The sequence below is a fragment of the Zosterops lateralis genome (assembly GCF_965231275.1).
Source record: "Zosterops lateralis genome assembly, chromosome: 16".
In the NCBI taxonomy this organism is placed as follows: Eukaryota; Metazoa; Chordata; class Aves; order Passeriformes; family Zosteropidae; genus Zosterops; species Zosterops lateralis.
The window spans coordinates 3,756,488-3,781,732 of record NC_139776.1 but is presented as its reverse complement, the minus strand read 5'-3'; the positions used below and the strand labels follow the sequence as shown (position 1 = coordinate 3,781,732).

The 25,245-nt window shown below is 38.3% G+C and overlaps 1 protein-coding gene across 2 annotated transcripts in view; it reads right to left on the bottom strand.

Annotated features, from left to right (window-relative positions):
* Window positions 1-25,245, bottom strand: part of GNAS (GNAS complex locus) — a gene marked incomplete at its 5' end in the record, with an annotated part of 134,066 nt that overhangs the window by 43,989 nt on the left and 64,832 nt on the right. For both annotated transcript variants that reach the window (XM_083873406.1, XM_083873407.1), the window contains 2 exons: window positions 6,196-6,315; window positions 6,410-6,464. In XM_083873406.1, the coding sequence (XP_083729532.1) occupies window positions 6,196-6,315; window positions 6,410-6,464 (175 nt within the window). The remainder of the gene's footprint in view (window positions 1-6,195; window positions 6,316-6,409; window positions 6,465-25,245) is intronic.

Genomic DNA, 25,245 nt, shown 5'->3' with positions numbered 1-25,245 from the left:
TGTCATGTACTCTCCAAAGACTAGCTGAAAGTCCTGACACAACAGGGCTGTGGCTGGATCCACTGTAAATCCAGGGAGGCTCACAGTTATAATTTTATTTCATCTATGCATACACCAATATTTTGTGATAGTCTCTTACTGTGATTAAAACCAGAAAATGTTTAAGAATTTCCATATTAAATTATGCCTATTTCCTGTTTAATTCAGCTGACAGCTCTTCTATTTCAACGTAAATTGAATTAATCTGTCCTTGTTCTTTAAGATTGCTCTGAGGAAAACAAAGAAGATGTATCAAGAGAAATTAAGTCACCTGAACTTCTGAACCTGTAAATGTGGTCTGGTATGGTGGGAATTTACTGGCTAAAAATATAAGTTCAGAACAAGGCACTAGCATTTACTTCAAATACTCATCAAATAAATTAGTAATAAAGTAAAATACAGCGTGAGGAGGTTTTGTACAACAAAAGCCACTGGACTACAGAAAGGACCTGTATATAATGCCCCCAGTCTCAAGTCCTGAGCCGCAGATTCTCCAATTTAGGGAAATTATTTGTGGGATTTCAACAGAATTATGTGAACACCTCAGTGAAATAGCACTGCAGAATTCAAAGGGCTGAAATTAAAAAGGTCCAACAAATACTTCCAATAAATACATTAGCACTAACAAAATTTGCTAGATATTGCTATTCACACATAAAGAGTAAAACATTCCTATCAGGCATTTATCCATGTAGACAAAAATCAGAGATTTCAGGAGATTCATTTGCAAATTATTAATAGCTATACATGTTTCAATTATGAGAAACAGGAATGAAATCAAGTGGCTGCCTGCCTCACAGACTTTATACTAAAAGAAGGCTTCAAAAGAACTCCTTAATTAATCTTTATTCTGCTATTAAAGGATAGGAGAACCAGCTTTACATAGTTCCTGGTAAACTGTGATCAGGTAAACTCAATTGGATTATCTGGAATCCCATTTAGAGGGAGCTGCTCTGTGTAGATAAGGTAACAGAGATTTAAAAAATAGTAAGGATTATTTCAGAGGATCTAGCACCCCATCACTGATACTGTCTGTAAGACTTCCCACTCCACTGAACAATATTAACATTCTTGAGGCAAAAATACTTTACATATTCACATTTTCTATTAGCTTTGCACCGCAAGATGTACCTCAAAGATAAGTATTTATCACTCTTTTACACATACTAAGATAGAGGATACTAAAAAAAAGGTAAATAGGACATTGAGGTGTCTTGCTCAAAACCATCAAAAATCTGGACAAGAAAAAGCTGGAGCCCCTAATTTTCCCTCTGTGGTAAGAATCCAAACTGCACAGAATATTGTGCAGACACCCAAGAAACCAGGCTCCGTCTCCCACCTCTCCCAGCTTCCCACGAGTATCCTCATCAAAGGAAATGTTTTGCCTACTTTCACACCCCAAAATCTGTGACATTTGAGATATCCCCCTGGGAAATGTCCCTCACTGCAGTGAATGTGTTTGTCATTACTTTACAAAGCCAGTGATGCTGTCAAACCAGAAGAGCTCTCTTCTTCTCCCATGATGTATTTAGACAGGAATAATAATATATCTATCATTACACCCATCAGGGTGGTTATCTACAGGGACAGATAATTTTGTTCTGTTGCCTACATAATTAAGGAACACTTGTAGCAGGCGAAGAGATCCCAGCTCACATCTTTTCTTGCTGAGACTCTATTATCTCATTACCTTCTTGAAGATTTTGGTGTCAAAACCATTTTAAGGACTCCAAAGCCCCGTCCTGACCCTGCTGCAGGTTAAGGGACCACACTGAGCACCACCTCCTTTGCACCACACTGCCCACGGGCCAGGTTGTAAATCAGACCTCAAAACTGATCCCTGTTAAAAATAATCTTCCTCAAAATAGAAGAGAGAAGGAGTAAGGGTTACCAGGGTTATTTTTAACCTGGGCTGGTTCAATGGTCTGATTTACACCGGGGAACCAGAGGAGGTTTTTTTGGCCCCGTGCGGGTGGCACGTCCCGGTGTGGAGCGCAGGGAAGGGTTGGCTGTGGGCACAGGGGATGCTGAGCTGCCTTTGAGGCTGAAGCCAGAGTGTGGGAAAGCTCAAGGACACCACTCAGAAACCATAATAAAACCATTCAGCAGCAGTGGTAGTGGGAGATTCAAAATAACTACAATGGAGCAGTGTAATAAAACTTAAACTGAAACCAAGAGACCTGCAGACAACACCAGCATCTCCTCTAAACATCCACAACTTAGAGAGCCACAGGCTGCAGTCATTCCTCTGATATTTTGCCTTTCAACAGCTAATACTCTGATTCCACTACTTTCTGAATACTATTTTCCTGAATTTAGTATGGTATTTTCAAGAGACATCTTCCTCAGCTGAGTCCAGATCAATTAAAAATAGGCAGCTGTAAATCCTGCTCAGCTATTTTGAATATTTCATTAAAACCAGAGAATTATAAATGGACTGTGACCCAAAGTAAATAGGTCTTATTTCATAGCTTGGTTCAATTTGGTTGATCATGGAGTGTGAAATGTTGATAAAACGGGAACATTTCCTTCCCTCTTCTAAAAGTGAGAGCAAAAAGAAAGGGATGAGAAGAACTATTACTGGGGATGGAGAAAATATCCTAACCACTGTCTGGTATGCAAAACAGAGAATAAAAATATCACTTTTATAAGCCAGCTAACCCAACATCACCTGACATTTGAGACAGATACACAGCTAGTTTGAATTATTGAAACTACTCATGAGGTTGATTTTTGACACTGAAAACACACACATACAGTTGTGTTAAGCTAAATGCATCAAAGGACAATAATGATGGAAATACCATTTGGAAGCCTCAACTACAGATCTGATCTACTAAAAATTGCAATATTTTAAAACACCAGCATGATTACGTGGACAGAATTCCCTTCAGTCAGTACTATGTTTTGCCTCTCTCCATATGCTACTACTTGTATTCAAAAATTTAATTTCTTAATACCAACTGTGCTGAATTAATAATCTCCAACATAGTAAATGTTCTGCTTTAAAGGGGATGTTTAACCTAGCATTACACTGTACCAACATTATTTTTAACTCAAGCTGTTGTTTTTTTAGGTTTTTTAAATTCAAAACAATATGGTCTACACAAATGACACACATTTCCTGTAAGTCAAAAATTGCAAAGCAAACAGATGGAGGCCCAGACTAAGAAAAGAATTAGAATATCAGAATACAAAAGTTGCTCTTTGAATCCTAATTTACATGTAGAGCCAGATCCCAATATTAGCATCACACTGTAAAGCTCCTACATTCTTCCTGACTTCTGCCTTTCACATTACACTGAATCTTGCTGTTAGGAGACCTGCATTCTAGCTCCACCTGTTCCACAAGGAATTAGAAAAACACAGATTTTGGCCTCTACTTTAAAATCCATTTCAACTGCTCCTTCATGAAGATGATGATCTTGTGTAGCTGGAGAAGAAACCCCAATCCTTGTGCTGACCCCTGTGTCAGTACATTCTTTTTAGGAGAGCTACCTAAATTAATGTTTAGAAAAAGAAGAATGGGCATTTAAAGGGAAGCAGAACAGCCCTGTGTTTAAGAGTCTAGTTCTAAGTACTTGCAACCCTCAAAGAATATCCCTCTGGGACATGAGTGTTCCTCCTCCCTACCCTCATGTTCTTTCTAGGGCAGAGAAGAGCACCAAATACTACACCGAGAAAAGTATGTCCTCAAGACAGCTGAAATGTGATTTCCCATGAAGAAAATGCTAGAGGCAGAAAGCAAGTTCTGCAGCTCAAATCAGACAGCATTTACACAGGGCTGACATTGCTAAAAATTCCCCTCCCTCCTTCCCAATCAATGCTCTATATGGGAAAAGGTTCAGCTGCCAGTTTATGAAATTCTTCCCCCAGTGTACTGGAGGAGGAAGCAGATGATCCAGACTTCCCTGGATTTAAAGCATAACTAACATAAGCCTGTCCTTTCCACTTCCATAATATTATTTTTGCCTTCAAAGTACTTTTAATTAAATCTGTAACAAAATCAAAATTATTTTTACAGCAGTACCCGAGGATTGTGATTTCTGTCACTATGCACTGAGAGCCGGCACCTGGGGACACTCTAGGTCTTCACCTGATTTAAATCATGCAATTAAAATGCAGGTTCAGTTTTCCTGGTACCAAAGGGCTACAACCTACATTCAGACAAACTCAAAAACCAGAGACACATTAACTTATATAATCACCGAGGGCAGAGAGAGCCAACAATAGTCCTTCAACATCTGTGGCTAATGCAAATCCAGTTTAAAACCTCAACCCTACAAACATTTACATATGAAATAGTTAATCATGCCAATGAAGTAAGCCACCAGTCAAAGTTATGCACACGCCTAAACCTCTGTAGACTCAGGGCTTAAAAATTTAAGACAATACCTTTGCTCAGAGAAGAAAAACTAGTTTTATTGGAGCACTGTTATTTCTGAAGTTGTCTGTCATTCAACACCTGAAAGACTCTTCAGTGAATTTGGAATTATTTATAGACCTTGTAAGTCACACAATTACATTTGCCTTTCAGTAAAAAAAAGGGAAAAATTAAAAGAAATTACTGCACTCTAATTGAATGGAAGAAAAAAACGACCTCTGAGATAGAAGATACAAGGAAAATGCAGTATTTCGGTACGAGGTAGGTCACAGGAACTTGTTGCAGCATTGTTACAGATCACAACCTGAACTAGCACAAACAATGGCAGTAGGAGAGCTGTGGGCACACAGCCAGTGCAGAAGCACAGAGGGTGGAGCAAGGAACCACTGTCTCCTCTCTCAAATATTCTCCTAAAACTATCTTCAAAACATGAATTTTTCTGTGCCCCCAGCAGGAGAGATCATCCATGAAGGGACTGAGTATTTCTGTGAGCAACACTGACAAATGTCTATATTAAAGAGGCATTAGGTTAAAAATCTCAAAATCTCGAATTTAAGATGCTTTAAGACAAAATAACAACAAGGACATTTTATGTGCTAGAGAGAATCATACATCCCCCCTCCACCAACCTGTCTGTGCCCGTTCAACATTGGAAATTATTTGAAGATTACAGTGCAGTATTTTCAATTAACTGCTAATGTCACCCAACTTCTGCCTTGTACACAAAGCAGGTGAGTTTGTCTGTTTGTTTATTTTTCTTTTGATAAAGACTGACCAAAGCAGAGATATTCCTAGAAGCAGCAACATTTGGAAAAGGTAACTGTTGGTCTGTTGATCTCACAGACTGGCTTGTTCAATAATGTTTACCTATCAAGAATTACAAACTGAATTAAGAATTGCTGCGGTGCAAACTATCCCACAAGCTACTACTATTCACACTTCCATTTTCATTTCAAGCATTTGGGACTGCTGGACACAAAATTCTGGTGTAAATGGATGATGATTTTTGATACATCATCCTAATTCCTCCCCTCAGCCTCCCTGGAACAGCACACAGAGAGAGAAATACAAGTTTTGAAACACTCCTGCATTACTGCAAGTAAAAAGTACTTCATGGCAATTAACAAAAATATCTTCTCAGTGTTTAAGTCTTCAATGTTTGCAAACTGTATTTTCACGGGCCTCTGCTCCTGGTTGAGATACAGGAGAAATTAATTGCCATGAGTGGACACAAAGTTGTATCATCAACTAAATAATTATCCTTTATGCATTTACTCTGGGACTGCTGGCACCTCAAATGATTAACCAGGACTGGGAGGGCTGGGGCAAAGACGTGTGTGGAGCCTCTGCAGAGAGCCTGGCTGGCACAGAGTCTGAATCAGCAAGAAAACTCCACCATCCTTCCAGAAGAGAGAAATCAGCATCATTAAACACCAGCTAATCACCAAGAGAGTGCTGTGTGTATCTCCATTCCTTTTGGGCAGGGCAATCCCCAACAATATCCAAACTTTATGCCAGCACTGTCCATCTTGACTCTGTGGCTGATTATTTCACTAGCGCACAAAAAGCAGACAATGGTGTCTCCATGTTCTTGAAGGATCAGCTGGAATATTCTGGCTGTGTTGCTGTAAATTTGATTACCACTCACCAAAGGCACCTACTGCAGTAATTCCCAGAGAGCAGCTCACTGTTCTGGGGAGATATTTACTACAGGGCAGTGAAATATAATCATTTGCAAGAAGGCATGGCTGCAGCCACTGTGAATTACTCACCGGAGGGAAATCGAAGTCTATCTGGTTTGCTAAATTTAAGATGTAGTCGATTCGAAACTGGTTCTCTGGATTGGCTAGTTCCACTGGAGGTGCCAAATTGCCCATTGCTGTCACTATTGTCTGCAAAGAAACACAAGTAAAATATTGCAGAGTGTCTAAATAGCCACCTGGAATAGTTAAAAAAAAAAGAAAAAACAACAGCTCCTAAGTTTACCTCTATAGCTTCTTTAATATTGTTTTTAATATCCTGAATTTTCATTTTCTTCTCCCTGTAATAAAAAGATACATCATTAAATTTATAAGCTGCAAAAGCAGAATACCGTTTTAAAACAGAACATGAACTTGAAAAATATTCTATCAAAGCTGTATTGTCTAAAGTGCTTTCAGTCACTGAAGACTTCCGTATAGACTCATTTAAATATCTCAAAACTTTTCTACTTAAGCAGTAACATCTCTTTGCATCTATTTTAAGCAGTAACATCTATTTATATCCAAAAATAAGTGTCTAATTATGCTTTAATAAAAACTTACTACAGCCTTCGACTGGGACTAAGACATTCTGCAGAATCAAAAAGAATTTGATTCATTTGAATGCAAAATACAAGACATACGTGAAAGTTCTTTAGGAAAGTATACACTGGAAATAAACAGAAAGGAAAAAAGGGTGAGTTACTAAAAGTAGAAACAAATGAAAGGAGACCAAAGAACCTCAAAGCACAAAAAAATTAAAGCACAAAAATGGTGCCTTAGCAGAACAAGCCAGAGCAAAGCACTCAGCCTTGACACGAGACATTCAAACAGCCCGGATGTGAAACAGCAGTAAAGGGTTAATCCAAGTATATAAAATTATCCTTGACTACAAGCAGAGGCTACAAAACCACTTGGAATGGGCACTATCATCTGAGATTAACTGCAGTCACATTAATGAGCCCAACAGGCTGGAGCAGGACAGTGCAAACCATTGCCTCTCCTCTTTTGTTCTGCATTTTGTGTCAAAACTGACAACAGTTTATTTCAGTGCTAAATAGTACAATCAAATGAAATGCATGATCAACCATTTGGTACAACCAGGAATTAGCACCCTAAAAGTACTACTAGCATTGAGCCTGTAAACTGTAACTTAATTGCAAAGCACTATGATAAAATTTTTCACATTATTAATTTCTTGCTGTACACAGCACAAAATCACTACTTTGAGGTAAACCAAGTTAGCCATGCAATTCCTAAAAATAGCCAGCTAAACTGTCTAAGTGACCTTTTAATCTTCATTGCTTTTACAGGACTCTTTGATTATGGAATATTTATATCAACATTTGAATTTTTTTCATTTGAAAACTAACATTTTCCAGCACAGTGTCCCAGAGAGTATGAAGTACCAACAGCATTTCCTTTTTTTTACCCTTTTAAAGACAGTAACTCACACTTTCAGCTTACAGAGCCCAGCTTGAAAACCTCATTTTATGGAGTTAATTCAGTAAGCACATTGCAAATGCTTTTTATCACTTTTTCCTTTCTATAATTACTCACAGCCAAAAACCAAAATGAAACTGAAAGCACAGTCACCAATCAAGAATGCAGCAGAGGAAAAAAAAAAACAAAAGTACTACTTCAATAACAAGGCAGACACAGACATCCAGGAGTGGTGGGAACTTTGGCTATCAGATGAAAAATTAATGCAACTTTTGTAAAAGAGAGCATCAAGGAAGGTGTGGAGGATTTGGTTGTACATTCCCCAGCTGTGACAGCACGACTGCAATTCCAGTGCTGCTCTTCCATAGGGGAAACAAACAGCAGCACCAAATCCTTGTGCTCAGGATGACTTTGCTGTGTAGGGAACGGCTCTGAATCAGCAGCACAACCCCAACAAACACAAATGTGATTATCCCCAAACATCAGCTCTTCACAAGTTTGGGGCAGGGACAGGAAGGTCAGTGAAGCTTGATGCAGAGAGAGAATTGAATGATCAATAATAATCAGATGAAAATTCAATGTTTTCCTAGACTTCTATACCTGCCTACAGACCACCTTATTCCTGAAGATTACCAGGTTTTTGCTTCAGAGATTTGGCAGCGCTGATGAGAACAAGGCAGTGAGCCAAGAAAGGCCAAAAGCACCAAATTAAGGATAATAAATTGGACAGGATAAGAGAGAAAAAACTGAGGGCTTTTAACCCTCTTCCTTCCTAACTTCAATACCTTCTGCTGCCCCAGGTCTTGACAAACTCCATTTTCACAACCAAGACTCAGGGTGCACAAATACTGTATTTTTCAGCTGCAAAACCACCATCCGCTTTCAGTTTTTAAAAATCGTGTTTAATTATTAAAAATATGTAAATAATGCTCTGAAAGCAGGAAGCGTTTATCAATGACAGTGTAAGCAATTTGTCTGGCTTTTATTCTGCCTCCAAATTTCAGCTGGATCTTGAACTTAATGAACGTGTATCCATATTCTGTCCTGTTTAGATTAAAAGGGCGACTGATGTGCTGAAAGCCAAGCAAGATATCAGCATTTTTAAGGAATTAGCACTTATTTTGCTTTAGTTTGGAGTATCACTAGAAAAAGAGAAGTTTAGGGAGTTTGCACTGTTTATAAGCAAACTCTCATTATTCTCTCTTCCCTGGAACACTTGCTATTAATTGTCTCAAAGCATCAATGAGGTGCACACTGACCTGACTCCTCCATGCCACACGATAAACCTCATTATTTTAATTAAAGATTTCAGTCAAACTTCCACATTTACACCTCTTGGCTGATCCTCTCACTACTAAGTGATAATGACTACGGAGAAATGTTAACCTGCAGCAATTAACGAAGTGCTCGATAACCATCATCATCTTTACAACAAGGATACTCATAGTTCCTATTTCTGGTGGTGTTGCCATGGCCCTATAGCCTGCCCAGTAAACAAGGAATCCTATTACACAGCAGTGAATGTATCACTGTGTTTTGTAATGTTTACTCGACATAAACTTTCCATGACAATGAGACAATTTATTCTTCTGGAACTCAGCACTGTTCATCCATCACCCATCCAACAGATTGCAAACAACTCTAACTTCTCACAAAGAAATCCAAAAAGGTGACATTCATTTTACTCAGGGACTAATGAGGTGAAGCACAAAAAAGCAACATCCCATTCCTCTGGGATTGTGGTTTTTTTTTTATTTAGAAACCCAGCCAGGTTACACCTCAAATTTCCAGAAGTGCTGAAAACTTTTATCTTCCACAACCACAAAGACTGAATATTCAACTTTCCTTTTTAATTTCTTATTCCCAGGTGTTGGCACTAAACTACAAAAGAAAAGAAAAAAAAAAAAAAAAGCTGGGCTGCCAAAATGTTTTCCTCTGGAACATCCTGAGTAGTTTGGGAATGGCACCAATGCTCTCCTGGCTAAGGAATGACTGATGTCTCTGCAGGCCTGTTCTGTATCTTTAGATGTCATGGGTTAATAAGGTCATATCTTTAATCTTGTTTAAAACTTTTGCTTAGGCTGTGCAAGGTAGGCCAAACAAAGCATTAAACTCTATTAGTTGAGGATTAGAAGAAAAAATCTCAAATCCTGCTGTTTTCAATATTTAAATGGGCCAAAGAAAAGCTGCACATAGCTTTGAGGAAAACTAATAAAGTCTATTTTAGGTACTATAAAAAAAGATGACATTTTAATTCAAGTAACATTAAATGAGAATGACATCAAAGGTCAGAAAAATCAAATATTCCTTGAAAACCAACCTAATCAGTATTTAGTAAAGAACTTCTCCACCTGTGGTTGAGCTTTACTATTAAAAAGGCAACATTTTTACTCAGACTTTATCAAACCTTATGCAAAGAACACATTAACATACAGATTATCAGAAGCAAACTACTTTAATTTTAATGTTAATTTCTGGTTTACTTTACAGATAGTACAAATGACCCTTACTTGGAAAAAAATACTTTAAGTTTAAAAAGAACATTCCAGAGGATAAAGATTCAGTTCACCCTGAAACTTCTGCATCTCCCAGGCAGGAAAATAATTTTTAAAAAGGGTGCTGAAATTAATTCTCAGAAAAAAACACGTTAAAGAATTGGAGGCACACAGATAGATGGACAGGGATGATGGGACATCATCCATTAATCTAGCTCCTAAAAGCAAAATTCCTTTATGCCATTAATCTAATTCCTAAAAGCAAAGAAATTGGAATTTTTTGGTCAGCGCAGGCAGGTTAAGAAACCTTGAAGAGTTTTGCAGCTCTGGATAATATACAGACTACTTTAACAGGGCATATTAAAATGTAGTCACGGAGTGTTAATACAGAGTCTTTGTCTCCTTTACAAGGCTGTAAACAGCCCAGCCTCTATCACCTTCAGGGACTGGGGTAATGCATAAATTACCTTTATTTCTGAAGCAGTCAAACTTCACTGACTCTTGAACCTGCTGACATTAACAACTGCAGCAGGGCAAGGCTTCCCTTCCCCAGGCAAAGCACTGCAGCTCATCAGCCAATTTGCAAGTGCAAGAGCCAGAATGAAAATCTTACAAAGCAATTCATTTGCCTCTGACTTTTTATGGTAGAAAAATGACATTACTGTGTTTCACACAGGTGCATCTCCCTGCTTTCTCAGGTGTTGCCAAGAAATGTGAATGCCCAGGGAAGCAGCCACAGGCTGTCCCCTTCTGCTCACCTTCAAAAGCCCATCAATTACACACTGACAGCCAATGAAAAGTTAATAGATGGGTTTTGTTTTAAAACACAACTCAGTTCTTTGACAGGCAGTCATGCACTTCACAGGCACGTGGGGATTTAAACATGCCTGTTCATTTCAATACGGTGTCTTTGATGCAGTCAAACATGCTGATAGATTTAATAAATATTCCATAAAATCTGCATTAAAATTTATTTACTGAACCTCATGGAAACTCTAAGAGCACTACCTGCCAATCCACCTCAGAGACACAGAGCTGTGCAGTCAAGATCTTCAGACACAGGACCACAAGCAAGGAAATTCAATTAAGGTTTTGCTACCAATCCACATTACAAAAATCCTGCAGTACTTTACAATTCAACTGAAAGATAAATTTGTTTTAGCCTGAGTTACTTCTAACAGAACATGGCAATTACCTCAAAATGTAACAGCTAGAACAGCAAAGAGGGCAGAGGCCAAGTTAGAGGCACTTGAAAATGGGGAAAAATAGTTGCCTGGAGTATTCGGAGTGAAGCTGAAATAATTCATCTTAGACCTGTGACAAAGTACCAATTTTACAGACGAAACGACTAAAATGCAACAGCAAAACCCACCACGTATCTCCTGCAAGCTCAACACCATTTATATCACACTGCTCAGATACCTCAGTAGTTCTGGCAATTTCAAAGAGATTTTTCTGGTTTGTACTGTTCAAGCCCAGAAAGGACAAACCCTTGCAGTGCCATGGGGCAGAACTCTGCACAGCTTATAACAGAAATAGGATTTACTTGGGTCCTCACTTGCAGCGGAGCTGAAAGAGATTTTCTAACCACGTTAATACTTTGTTCTTAGTCGGCACCTGGTAAAATTAAATGGTACCAAGGTACAGGAAGCTGATACAATGCACCCTAAAAAGCACTTTACAGTCAGTGTGTGCTGGTAACTCTGACCACACAGGGGCTGAGCACCTTCCTGGAAGCACAAGACCCTCCTGCTGAGCAGTTTCCCCTCCCTACCACTGTGCTCTTCCTCCTACACCACCTTTCCTCCACCCCAACACCTACTTCACTTTGAAAATTCTTTGTTTTACTTCTCCAGAATTCCAGGTATCAACACACTGTACCATTCAGCTACCAAAGATCTGTGAGAGGAAATAATATTAGAAAAAGAACAGCTATGAGGACAAACTATTATACTTTCTCTGTAAATAAGTAATAACCTTTTGGAAAAAGGAAAAACCCAACAGGCTGAATAATTTTGTTGCGATATACTTTGAATTAAAGACGCAGTTAGAAATTGATTATGTAGCACAGATCTAACTGTGACCTAAATTATTTGGGATAACTTAGTTCAATTATCCCCTGAAGCATAATCACTTTCTCACACAATATGTGATGCAATGATACAAAAAGGGCTTCCACAAGTTCCCTTTTAGAGATTGTGAAAAGCACTGTAAGGTGGCTTAGCACTGCTTGTTTTAATACACTGCAGTATTTTTCTCCATGAGTAACATGCACATCTTACTATGTAGCCATAAACACACAAACATATAATAAGAAATACAAGCACAAAGGGATACCTTCTATTAATGGAATGACAGAACCACTCTCAAAGTTAAAAGTCAAGAAACACAAATTACTGAAGTGATGATTAAAAAAAACCACATCACAGCTCTGTGAAATCAGAAATCTTGCTATTCTTGATAATTTTTCACGTTGCAGTGTTAGGGGCTGAGATGTGACTTGTTTCTTACCTTTGGGCATGGTACCACAATGAAATTGTGAATGAAAATGAAAAAAGGCATCCCTGAATATAAACATAATAAACTCCATTTTTCGGTTTATTTTATCTCTGCCCCCTGTGATACCCAAAGTGCAAAGGCTAAAGGGTAACTTTATTCTGCCTCTATGGATATTCTGATGCAAAGCCTGGCTGTGGGCAGACTTTGCTCCTGATGAAGTTGCAGGGCTCTGGCAGCAGGCACGTGGCACTCTGTCCATACCACCTGCCCAGGTAGAGGTGGCACAGAGATGCTGTTCTGGCCCTAAGCCACCTTGAGGCTCCCCTTCAGCTTTGCAAATTCCTACATAAAACCCGTTTAACTTGTTTACAGTCCCTTTATACCTGTTAGTGGCACAAAGAGACCATCACAGACACAATATTAAGAAGCATAATTCTGCTTATCCTGCTCCATTTACCTCAATTAATTAACTAGCAATAGTTTAGGTAAGGGATGAAAATAGAATTGTTCACAAAGAGCTCTGTGATCTACGAGCTTGACAAAGGCCCTTTAGCTCCTGCTGTGCAATTAAACACCTCTGTAAATTGCAAACCCTGCCTGTAGCTCCCCAGGCATTCAGAGGGGAACACACCGGTGTCATTTTCTTGCTCTTAGTACAGGTAATTAAAGCATATTGCAATAAAAGGTGTCCTCAGAAGTTTAGCATTCTCTCCAGACACTCGATACAATAATTAACAAGGCTGTAGAGTCTTCAGAGGACACTGTGATTCCTTTCTGCTCCAGAAGGACACCTCAGAACCGGCAGGAACAGGAGGGCTCAAGTCAAATTGCTGAATCATCTTGCCTTGTACAATTCACTACTTCGAGACAATCAAACTGCTGTCAGGAAGCAGAGAGCTTTCTAATTATTTATTTAAGTATTGTGAATGTAGCCATTATTAACACAGAATAAAGGAAATGTCCACTGCCCATCACATTTGTTTTAAACACTTCTGCCCAACTGTGCAGCAGCACTGAAATACAGCACACGACACCTCTGCTGTTCCAGGCTGTTTGTACAGACACCTCTCAGAGCAGAACCAAACTCCTCTGCTGTTCCAGGCTGTTTGTACAGTCACCTCTCAGAGCAGAACCAACCTCCTGTGTTCTTCTTGATGTCTGTATGCCCAGAAAAAATACTATAGTGAGAATATGTAGTGCCCAGGCACTGCACACACGTGGATCAACAGCACCTGCTGTTAAATCTGGGCCATTTGCTGTGCTGTTCATCATCTCATCCTTGGCTTTCAAACACAGGCAGGTAACAGCAGTTGTGGGGGGCTCCTGTTCCCACCTTAGTTTTCACTTTCAAAGCACTTTTGTCCAACCTTTGAAACATCAAGTTGATGAGTGTCCTATGCCTGTTATTTGCTCTAAAACTGTTTTGCAAATGTCTGCATTCCAGTAACTTCTTGAGCCAGGATTTGCTATGATGAAGCTTTTGAAGAGGAGGCAATCACATCCCAGAGCTCTTCAGGGCTTCGTGCACAAGAATGAGAGGAATAGTTCCTATAATGGCTGATGACCTCAGTTCTACTTAAAGCTGAAAAAGTACACAGCTGGCTAAGTGCCAATATTAAATGGAAAGAAGCCCTAAAATAAAAATGGCTAGAACAGTGGATGCCAAGTAAGTGTAAACACAGACCAGCCAAAGCAGGATGCAGTAGGAAAGACATTGATGAGACAGGTGGAAAACGGCTGATCTTGAAAATCCCTTGTTTTGGGTTTTTTTTTTTTAGTGGTTATGATCTCTGTTATCAGCTGAAACACTTCTGGCATGTGATATTGTAGACAGACAATGTGGAAGGTGGTTGCCTCCAGCAGTGACAAAAGGCAAGGGTTTTTGCCTCACTCAAATAAAAAGCCATTATCTAACGTATTTCACCATTTTCCCCCTGGTACTTCTAAAAAATTCCATTAAACTCTCAATGACCCAAACCCTTAATATTTTCTAAATGCTGTAGGATTTAGTACTGGTAGCTCATAAGTTCAGAATGACAATTTGAACAGGAAAGCCGTTAAGGCAGGGGATGTAGACCCAAAAAACCAGGGAACTATTTGGACAGGAACAAAGGAACTGTTTACCAAACTATGCAGCTGCTACTGAAAGTTAATATTATTTCAGATATTTTCATTAAATGCTTTGTTCACCACACTTTCTTACAGCAGTGTTGAACTGCTGTCACTGAATCAAGTATTTCCTTCACAGGAAACACATTCTGTTAAATCCAGAATTTTTACCATGGACAAAGTCTGAATTAAGGAAGATTTCCAAAGTTATCTTCAGAGATAAAGAGCTGTCAGGTACATGGAACTTTGCTCATAAGCCTTAAAGAATTACAGACTCAGCAGTATCAGCAGAAACTAGAACAGCCCCTACTAATCTCTGTTTTTGGGAAGTTCAAGTTCACAGTCATTCTTAAGAATGTGCTGTTGCATCTAAATGGTGATTTCCATGGTACACTTTACTAAAATACAAATTTCAGTAGAAAGATAGTTTTCTAAAAAAAAAAAAAAATAATTATAGATGTCATGTTTCCATGACATGGAAACTTAGCATAAAGTTTCCTCTGAAACATCCAGAAAAAAAAAAATCTTGTGAAATTTGTCAAGGCCTGACAGATTTCAAGAGTTGTAGCTGTGTATTTATACTTCCAGACTGTGTATGAATTTACTACGGCTGTGCACACAAACTGCAATTTTAGGACACAGAGCAGCTAAATATTGGAATGAGCAAATATGAAAATGTGTCCCTTGAAGACCCAAGGCTGGGGCATGGAGAGACAGGTAACACAGCCCACAACAAAGCAAGGTGCTGACAACTTTGGCTCCAATCCATCAAAGCACTTAAGCACATGTTTAATTTTAAGCACATGAGTAATTCTATCAACTTTAATAGGGCTACTCATGGTTTAAGTACTGTGATGGATGGGGGCCAGAACACCCAGAACCTTTAAGAATGTTGCATGGCCTATGTTTCATGGAGAAAATACAGCATTCTCCCACTGAACAATTAAGTTATAAACTCTTTGAAAGCAAAATTTACCATAAGTTGAACTCAGCTATGTTTATGTAACTTCCAGAGATGGAAGTTCTTCCACAGCCTTTAAAGATGAAATATGATGAGGATTCTCATGTACAAGATGCCCACAAATTTTTATTTTGCCATTCTTTTTCTGTGACAGGTCTGAGTCACCTCTGCCCATCACATCTTGCTTTGAAATAGAGAGATTAGTTAAGCACACCAAAAATTTAGCTACTAGTAACACTCTTAAATAAGATGCTTCTGGCTGCAGTTTGCAAACATCAGTACTACAGTTTTTCTTACCTGTCTCATACATGTCTAACTGCAACAGACTTAACAGTGCAGTAATTCCTACCTAACATTTATTTTTGATATTCAAAGCTGTGACATGCCTCTTCTGTACAGATATAAGGTGCTGCAAATACGTGTTTTTAAGTACAACTAGGATTTCTTTGAAGTATTTTATACAGCTAATATCAAGGATGTGAAAAAAAACCAAAACCCCACACCTACTCTGCAAATTTTGAGCCAGGACAGCCTCTCTAAGTCAGTGATGACTTACTCGACCTCTAAACCACTCACTAGGAAATTCCTCATCTTGTTCTATGGCTCCACAACATGGGATCAAGTCTCATAAAATAATTTGCTAAAAAAAGGGAAGAATGGAACAATTTGAGAAATCACTTACAGATTGTTTTCCTCTGGGTTTTTTTATTTGGTTGGTTGAGGGTTTTTTTACTTGTTGGTAAACAAGCAGTAGGAAGAACACAAAACCAAATATCTTCTGCACTCTGAGATATCTGCAGCAAAGGAATTATATACCACTACTTATGAGATGGATTTTATAGCAAATGAAGTACACTACAAGGGAACTTAAAAACTCCATTAAACACAATTGAAAAGAAAAAAAAAATACTTTGAAACTATATTACTGCAGATTTTCCAGTTTTTAACCAGAACTGTCAGTTTATTAGAACAGTGAGTCTAGAAACAAATTTTGCAGGGCTACTACTGTTCATGGATTTAATAATAATTTTGGCAATTTCTAACTTGAAAAGCTTTTTAAGTTATCACAACAGAGTGTTTTACAGTTCTTTTTGTATAACAAATGAGTTTATCCTTGACTTCTAGTATTTCTACTTCACTTGTGCACATCTATCACAGCAGTACCCCGTGAGCCACAAGCTTGGAATCCTTGTTGAGAAGGGAAAGGCAAAGTGACTGTGTCTGCAAAAGGCAGTTCAGAGTAACTGTGACAGAAGCTTTTCTCAAAAAAACACCCTGCAGGAGGTCAAAGCTGCATTTCAGGCAAAAGCAAACCAAAACAGAAAACCACCACAGACCCTGCTTGTAAAAAAAATACATGGCAGTGCTTGTCTCTGAGTGAAATCCTCAGCACCACACAACACACTCAGCTAAGGCTGTCTTTATTTCATGTTAATATGTCTAGTACTTTTGCCACATTGTGCCATCTTCAAAACAAGAAATGTGCTTTATCTTGAGAGCCTCAGTGTGTTCTTACAGCTTCCAGCAATCCACTGGTTAATCTGGGCTGTTACTCTCTATTCAAACACAGACACACTTCAATTCTGTTCCAAACTGGAACTCAAAGTTTCTTCTCCATTCAGGGTGGCTTTAAAATATTTTTTTTATTAGAGTTCCATTTGCTGTTAATTGATCTTCTCTTACCTCTGGCACAAGTGTCAATGAGCAGGTAATCCTCAACAGAGTAAACCTACCAACATCCACCAGAAATAACCCATTCAGCTCTGGTCCCCCTGAGTACAGCTGACATGGAGCTTCATAGATCAATACTCAACCTCATGTTTATAAAGGTTTGTTAAGGCCACAGTCACACAATTGCTTATTAATATCTATATAGTAAGAAGCAAGGATATTATGACACAAGACGACAAGAATTAAAACAAGCAAAATTCAGTGTTAGTCCCACTGAAAGAGCACTTGGATCAAAACCTCCAAGCATACAGAGTCTCAAGTAACCTGACTGCATTGCTATTTATTTGCATTTCCCATACCACTGATTTTACTACTAAATTTTTACTGAGACAAGACCATGCCAAATCTCAAGGTGGCACGAGACAAGGGCTGAATGCCCCCCATAGCTGGAGTGCCCAGACCAGCTACAAACAAACCAACACTGCTGTGGGCACCAAACAAGACTCACCACAGGGGATCCAGCAGGGAACATCTTGCACAAGTCTTAGCATCGTTCTAAAAAAAGATTTCAGCTGTAAAAAAGCTCGTTGGTCTAAACCAACACCTGCTTTTTCTTACTAAAGGTCTCCTCCTGTCACTGGTGCCACTGAGCCCTCTGCAGACACCAAAGCTGCTCTAACACCTCCTGGGACAGCACTGGAAGGGAACACAAAACTTCCCCCTCTAGATTAGCATGTTCCAACCCTAAAGCTCTGAGGTACAGTAACATTGGCTTGGTTACAGCAAAGGTCATTCAGATCAAGTTAAGGCTGCCCTCAAGGTAAAAGAAAAAGGTATAGTTTATGTCTGTTAAGTGAACGACCAACTTGGAATAAATTCACATTTCCTACACAGCTCACAGGAAACTTCTGTGATTATTTAGATGAAGAAGTCAAGGAAGCACAGACTCCCCTGTAAGTTTTAAAATCTGTTTTCTAATATTTTCAAATCCCCTATTGTCACAAACAACACTTATGTCTCCTGAAACTGTAAAATTAGAGGAGGAGTTTTCCATTGCACCTTAGCTGTGCAATTTCAAGTGGTTTTGGCCAGTTTCATGTTCTGAAAAAGTTTTCTCTGTTTTAGTCCTCCAAAATAACAGGAACGAAAAATTACTTCAATAAATTATCATCTTAAGAAAGGCAGTCTAAGTACAGCCAAATTAAACTTTAAACTCAGCAAAGCTAAATGAAAATTGTGGCTGTTAGCATACTTTCCTCATCTGCTCAGTGAAGTTCCAGTCTATGCACACACAGATTCCCTGACACTCTTAGACAAGCAAAGTTATTCTCTTAACAGCCCAGAAGTAACACAGAAATTCTTTATATCCAACTTGCCATTGCAAAGCCAACCCTGGAAAAAGGAAGCATAAGGCAAAAGTGCAAAGAATCAAAATTATGAGTAAAGAAATTTTCCAAGAGCAGCTTGACACCAGAACCATCAGTCACACTGGTAACAAGCCCAAACTCTGATATTTTTGTACTAATTATCTCTGGTGGCCCAGAGATCAACAAGTAGCAGGCAAGAGCTGCCTTTAAAGTATCAACACCGACTTCTATAATTATACTTTATATGATACAAGGTATTTTAATTTCTTTTCCTGTTACTAAAAGTTTTGCACTTCAAGAAGTGAAGATGATATAAGAAAAGTATTTGTAAGTAAACACCAAATATTACCAGGCAACAACAACAAAAATACCGTCACTTCCTTCCAAGCACAGACACCATCAGCACCACATTAAACCCATTAGCAAAATTCTTCAAGCAGTGTTAGGGAATATTGTTTCAGCCAACAGCATCTACCTGATGTTCTTGCTGGCCTGACTTTAGAAAACATTGTCACCTAAAAGACATAAAAAATAACTTTTTTTTTTTCTAGAAATCTAGGGCTTTGTTTACAGAAAAGCTGGAGTCAGTTTATCGAGAGAAATACAAGTTTCTGTATTGCTACTTCTGAAATAATTTTGCTTTGGGTTAATGAGGGGGGAAAAAAATCTTCCTTTGATAGAGAGGAGCTGTAGAATTAATCTGAAAACACAATACACAGTTCCCATACCTAGATACTGTATTTCCCATTATGCCCACTCACTTTAAATGCATAGTAAGAGAACAATAATTTCAGGCCACACTCCACCACAGTTTTGGACTTCCAGGGAACCCCACCTTTAGTACCAAGGCAGTTTATTTGACCAGGAAGGTACAATTTAGAACCAGAATGGTTCATGGATGTTTTGGACAAACAAATTCTGGATGCAAACTAGAGCTTTCCCTAATGCAACATAAATTAAGTGGAAAAATTCCAAACAGCTCTTATTAAACAGTCTGGAAGCCACAATGTGAAGAAACTTTCACTTTACTGTATTTAACATCTACATATATTTGAACTCAACTTGTAAGAAGAATGACCTTTTACTGAGCTTAAAATTGGAAATTAATTATACCTGAATAAGCACATTTATTTTCATTTCCCCTGATAAAAGGGAAGTTATATTGTTGTAATATAAGTCAAACTGTGACAATGGCACAATTATCATGTCCTGGCCCTGACCTGACATTTCTAAATGATAACAAAAAAGTAAAAGACACAGTTCGTGCTGACAGTATGTAGTGAATGAGAATGTCAGGCCAAAAGTTATGTGAGAAATTACTTGCTGATACTCAGCTCATCAGTCAGAATACACAGCACCTCGTCATAATTGTCCGATTACCTTCACAACATATGGTGCTTTAAATACAAATAATATTGTCTGAATGAGAAACTTATACACAGCTGAAGAAAACAATCTCAAGAGTGTGTGTATAACACAGGAAATTACTTAAACAGTATTGCTTGGGCACAATTATTGATCCCACCAGCTGCTACCTTGTGTTCAACAAAACCAAAGCAAAAGCTCTGAGAAACTGGAGATAACTTGGTTCCACCTGAATCTGACTGACCTCACACCAAGCTAATGCAGAGCTATTAAACCAGGCAAAACAACTGTTTCACTGGGTTTGCATTCTATTTGAAACAAAGGAAAACGAGGATTTTTTTTTAGATTATTCAAGTACTAGGCTTTTTAAAAGAAACAGACAAACACACTCAATATGACTTAGCTTCAAAAGTTGTTATGATTTTGCTTCTTGGAGTTCCTGAAGTGGCAGAACTTGAAGAGGAATCACAGTGAATCTTTTATACATTTTTCCTAATCCTCCCCAAGTGCCATTTCTGACACATAATACTGGACTGCACAAACCACTGGTCTAAACTAGTGTTGCACTTATTCTTAGAAATTCTCTTCCTAGAAATTTCAGCAGACCAGATGCCACTATGCTACAGAAAATGTGTGCTTAGTACCACAGATTTGATTAAAGGAATTTGGTGAATCATCAGTATCTACAACATTCTAAAATATATTATTTATGAGATACATAAAACAGACTACACAAAACATATTTGTCATTTAAATAAGAGAAGGTGCCTCTTTGCCATGAGCTCCTGGGAGGAGCAAGGGGAGAATGTCCCACTGTCATACAAGAGAGACAAGGCTCTCTTCCCAAATGTTGAACATATGGGACTGAAAAAACCCTTTCTCTGTGTGAAGTTCCACAGAAAGATAAACCAAGTTTATTCCCACCAGGTACACAAAAGTGTATTTTCAACACATGCAAACAATATGCAGACATGCCCAACGAATTTACTACCTGGAAATCAGATAACTACACCAATGTAACAACAGCACAATTATATTCACTGGAAACTCCTTCTGTACTTTTGTGCAGGAATTAAGACCTGACATTAAGGAATTAAGTCCTGACAGGAGTTCAGACCTATAGAACACAACACAATCAATGGCACAGGCAGTGTGTTCCAAACACATTTATGAAATGTTCAAGTTACGTATTTTAGTACGTTATTAACAGTTGGTCTTGGCAGCAAAAAGCTCAATTTCTCTAAAAATATTAATGTAAACCTAGCCATAATAATTTTTATGAGTAAGTTTTGCACTGACATGAGCTAGTCAATCCTTTCCTAAAGGGCAGATTAAGTATTAAAGTACATCCAAGGTGTGGCATCGTATCAGTTTACTCTTAGTGGCAGTTGAACTTACACAATTAGAGAAAATTCTACATGAGCTTCATCATTTGGAACCACATGCCGAATTCTACCAAGTGATTCTGAGGGAAGAAATCCCAGTGGACAACTTACAGCCTGAGCTGTGTAACTACAGATCAAGTCACTAGAGGGAAAAAAGAAATAAGATAACCATTTTTACACTGCATGATAATTATGAAATCCACAAGGTACAAAGGTAGTGCAAGTGTTCTGTCTTAAGCATTGTGCCTCAGGAGTATTTCAAGTATTTGTCTGACCTAGCTGTGCATTTATCCTTTCTGCATTAGAAATCAATAAAAAAAGAGAGGGAAGAGAAGAAGTATTTGAGTGATAATTTCACCGTAGGCAACAATCAACATTCATATCCAGCATTAATATTCAGGAAATGCCCCAAGTCTCAATCATTAATGATTAAGTATCACCACACCCTGGAATATTTTATTACATATCTGTATTGACATCATGAGATCCAAACTTCAAACATAATTCCTAGTCATTTTAAGGATCTTCTTGGAACTCGGGGAAACCCAGTAAATCTATGGAAACTCCTGTGCCAAGGCAATGAACAAGCAAATTTAAAAAGCTGTAGTCTCCACTTCCAACACACTTCAGCAGTCTGAGGAAACTTTTGGACATTTTAAATATAAACAATCATCTTCTGGGAGACAGAATTTAGAAAATTTAAACCTTAGACTAAGACTGACTTCTATTCAATAAGAAATAATGCTTTATGTTTTATAATTTCACCTCACACTATCATACATCTGCAACACAACTTGCCAGCTGCACTCCTGAGCTTACACAGCCCAGCTCTGTGAACACTCAGCACATGGAAATGGCTCAGGGAACCAGAACCAGCCCTGGACACCCAACAGGGCACAGGAGTTGTGTGTTCCAGTGAAGCAGAGATGGCCATGTTGAAATGTTTATCACCTTTTGCACTATTATTACTTTAAAAGGCACTGATGAAAAAGCTGAAGTAAGTCGTGTGTTTACATTCATTTTGAAAAAAGGACGTTTATTTTTGTGACAGAGATGCTGTCCCCCAAGTAATTGGGTGTCATATTTTGTTGAAAGATGGATAAAAAGAGAAAAGCCACAAGGAAACCATATTATCAAATTAGATAACACATTTGGTTGAAAACCTGAAGTTTAAGGCACTGAGTACTGAATATCATTGCACATAGAGCTACTTACAAAGGGTTAATGCACAATATGCAGCAGTTAATTGTCACAGATAACTATAGTTAGAGTTCAATAAATTGGTAGAAGGATTATAGTGCAGTTTTATTACTACCTCCAACACTTTTACTGATGTGCTTATTACTTTTTTTATAGCGTGCTGCTCTTGAGCAACCAGTTTATAATATTTACCCTTTTAAAACTAGATATACAGAGAATACATATATATATAAAAGGGCAACTAAGTTTACATGGCAATACTGGTGCAGCAACTAACACAGCACACACATATATACACACACATATAGTAATTACCCACATCTTGTATGACAAACCTACTTACAAGCCTAGAGGCAAGAGGCAGCTGCCAAAATCCATGTATTTTATGCATCACAAAAAAAGCATGAACTAGGACTGGTCTTCTCTTGGAAGATGAGGATAAAAATACCACCATTAAAAACAGTTTTTGTATGTGCATCACACACACAGACACACACACACAGAGACTATTTTTCTCTCTCAAATTACCTCTATTAGCTGCAGAATGTCAAAAGAAATTTTAGTCCAAAAAAATAACCGTTAGAAGTTGAATGTGGTAAAAATACTATGTAACATTGATGTTTTTTCATTTGTGTTTTAACCATTTCATTTGTGTTTTAACTATTTTCAAGTATAGTTCTTTTGTATACCTTCCTTAACTCAATTTATCCTTAAACCTAGAATGATCTAGTATTGTTTCTAGTCCTCCCATTAAAAGCAACAACCAGCTGACTTAAATTCACTGCAACTGGAGAATAATTCACCACCTCTCACACAGAGCAAAACCGAGCTCCTCTCAGGCAGGGACTCCTTTGGGTCTGTGATTCAGATGAACACAGACTGATTCAAAACGTGAATATTCTGTTAGTAGCAGCTCCAAGCACCACTCCACCTGTAAAATACTTCCCCTCTGTGGAAGCACAGAGCAGGAAGGCACCTTGCAAAGACAAGCTGTGGATTTGCACACTGAGCCTCCCTTTTTTTGGGTTTATCTACATCACACAGCAAACGCCTCCTAAATAATCCTGCCTCGTTTTGTTCATTCCATCCTGAGCAGTGTCAACACACCCATGTGGAGATGCAGTGTGTAAGCACAGGCTGAGCACAAAGCATGCAGAAATGTGTGTAAAAAGCCTCAGTGGAGCACATCCAACACGTGGATCTGTGTGCCACAGACACGGAGGGTGGAACTCCCAACACATCCCACTCTGTGTATAAATTGACACATCCCCGTCTCTGACACATTTACAGCACATCCCTTCTCTACTACCCTCTCTCAGAAATGGAGTAAAGAATCTTCCTAAGACCACCATCACCAGGAAAAAATGAGTGGGAAGGAAAGAATTGAACTGTGACTAGAGCCAACAATCCTCTAGACCAGAACCTGAAGGACAGCCCAGTTCTCTGGTGTCTGTTCAGGGCACACAGCCTGGTAATTCCAGGCAGAGTGTGACAGAGAAAGTGAGTATTCACAGTGTCAGAATCTGCTGTAAAAAAACCCCACATTCAAATTAAAACTGCTTTTTAGGAGTTAAAGGATTTTAAATTACCTTTTTATTTAGGCAGTCATTGGCAATGGTGTCCTAAATTAAAAAGAACTCAAATTATGGCAATCTTAAATCAGGTCATTTCTAACTTAACTGTATTCTCAGTAATGTTTGCTTTGGTCTACATAAAACACAAAATTTTCCTTTTGAATAACCTAAAACCAGAATCATTTTCCCAAATCAGCTTTCACTTCCCTTATGATCTCCTTTGCTATGGTAATTTGTTGCTTCTCAGATCACATTTTGCACAAGACACAAAATATAGAAGTTCTATTTACAGCTTTATAAGTATTACAGCATTATCAAATAATAAAGGACCTACACACGATTTTTCATACTTCTAGTTTGGAAGGCCTTGCAGGTGATAAATATTTCAATGAAACCCTAAACACTGCAGATGCATCTGCATGAAATAAATAGAGAGTGCTGGCTATGTATCAGCAAACACACAAAGAAAAATCTCAAACCCTCCAGATAATCTGCAGTCCAACTAGAAATATGGGAAGTCAATACAGGTCAGAGAAAGAAATATTTATACTAAACTATTTCACTCTTGGGATTAAATCCTGCTCTCTCCTCTAAGAAGCATAAATATAATTGTGCATCACTCATTGAAAGGAAAAAAATAGTCTTTATTTAATAATCTTACGATTGCTTGATTAGTGCTTGGAAAATAAAAGGCACTACTTAAGTGCTAAATATTATTAGCTTTTTCTGAACATCGGCTCCAAACTTGCCACTCCCCATTTCCTTCCCTCGTAACTCCCTCCATTCATGTCATCAGAAGCATCTTATTTTCAGCAACAACTACTCACCTTTTTTTTTTTTTTTTTTTTTTTTTTAAATGCTGCTGGATGTGCAGAACTACTGTTGAGGTTGCTTGGCAACCAGTGAGACATATCAGAAGGAGAGATAAGGGCCAGAATGAATGGAATTGGAGAGAACTATATTTGGTTTCGTTAGGAGATACTAATGCACTCAAACTATACTGATTTGAATTAC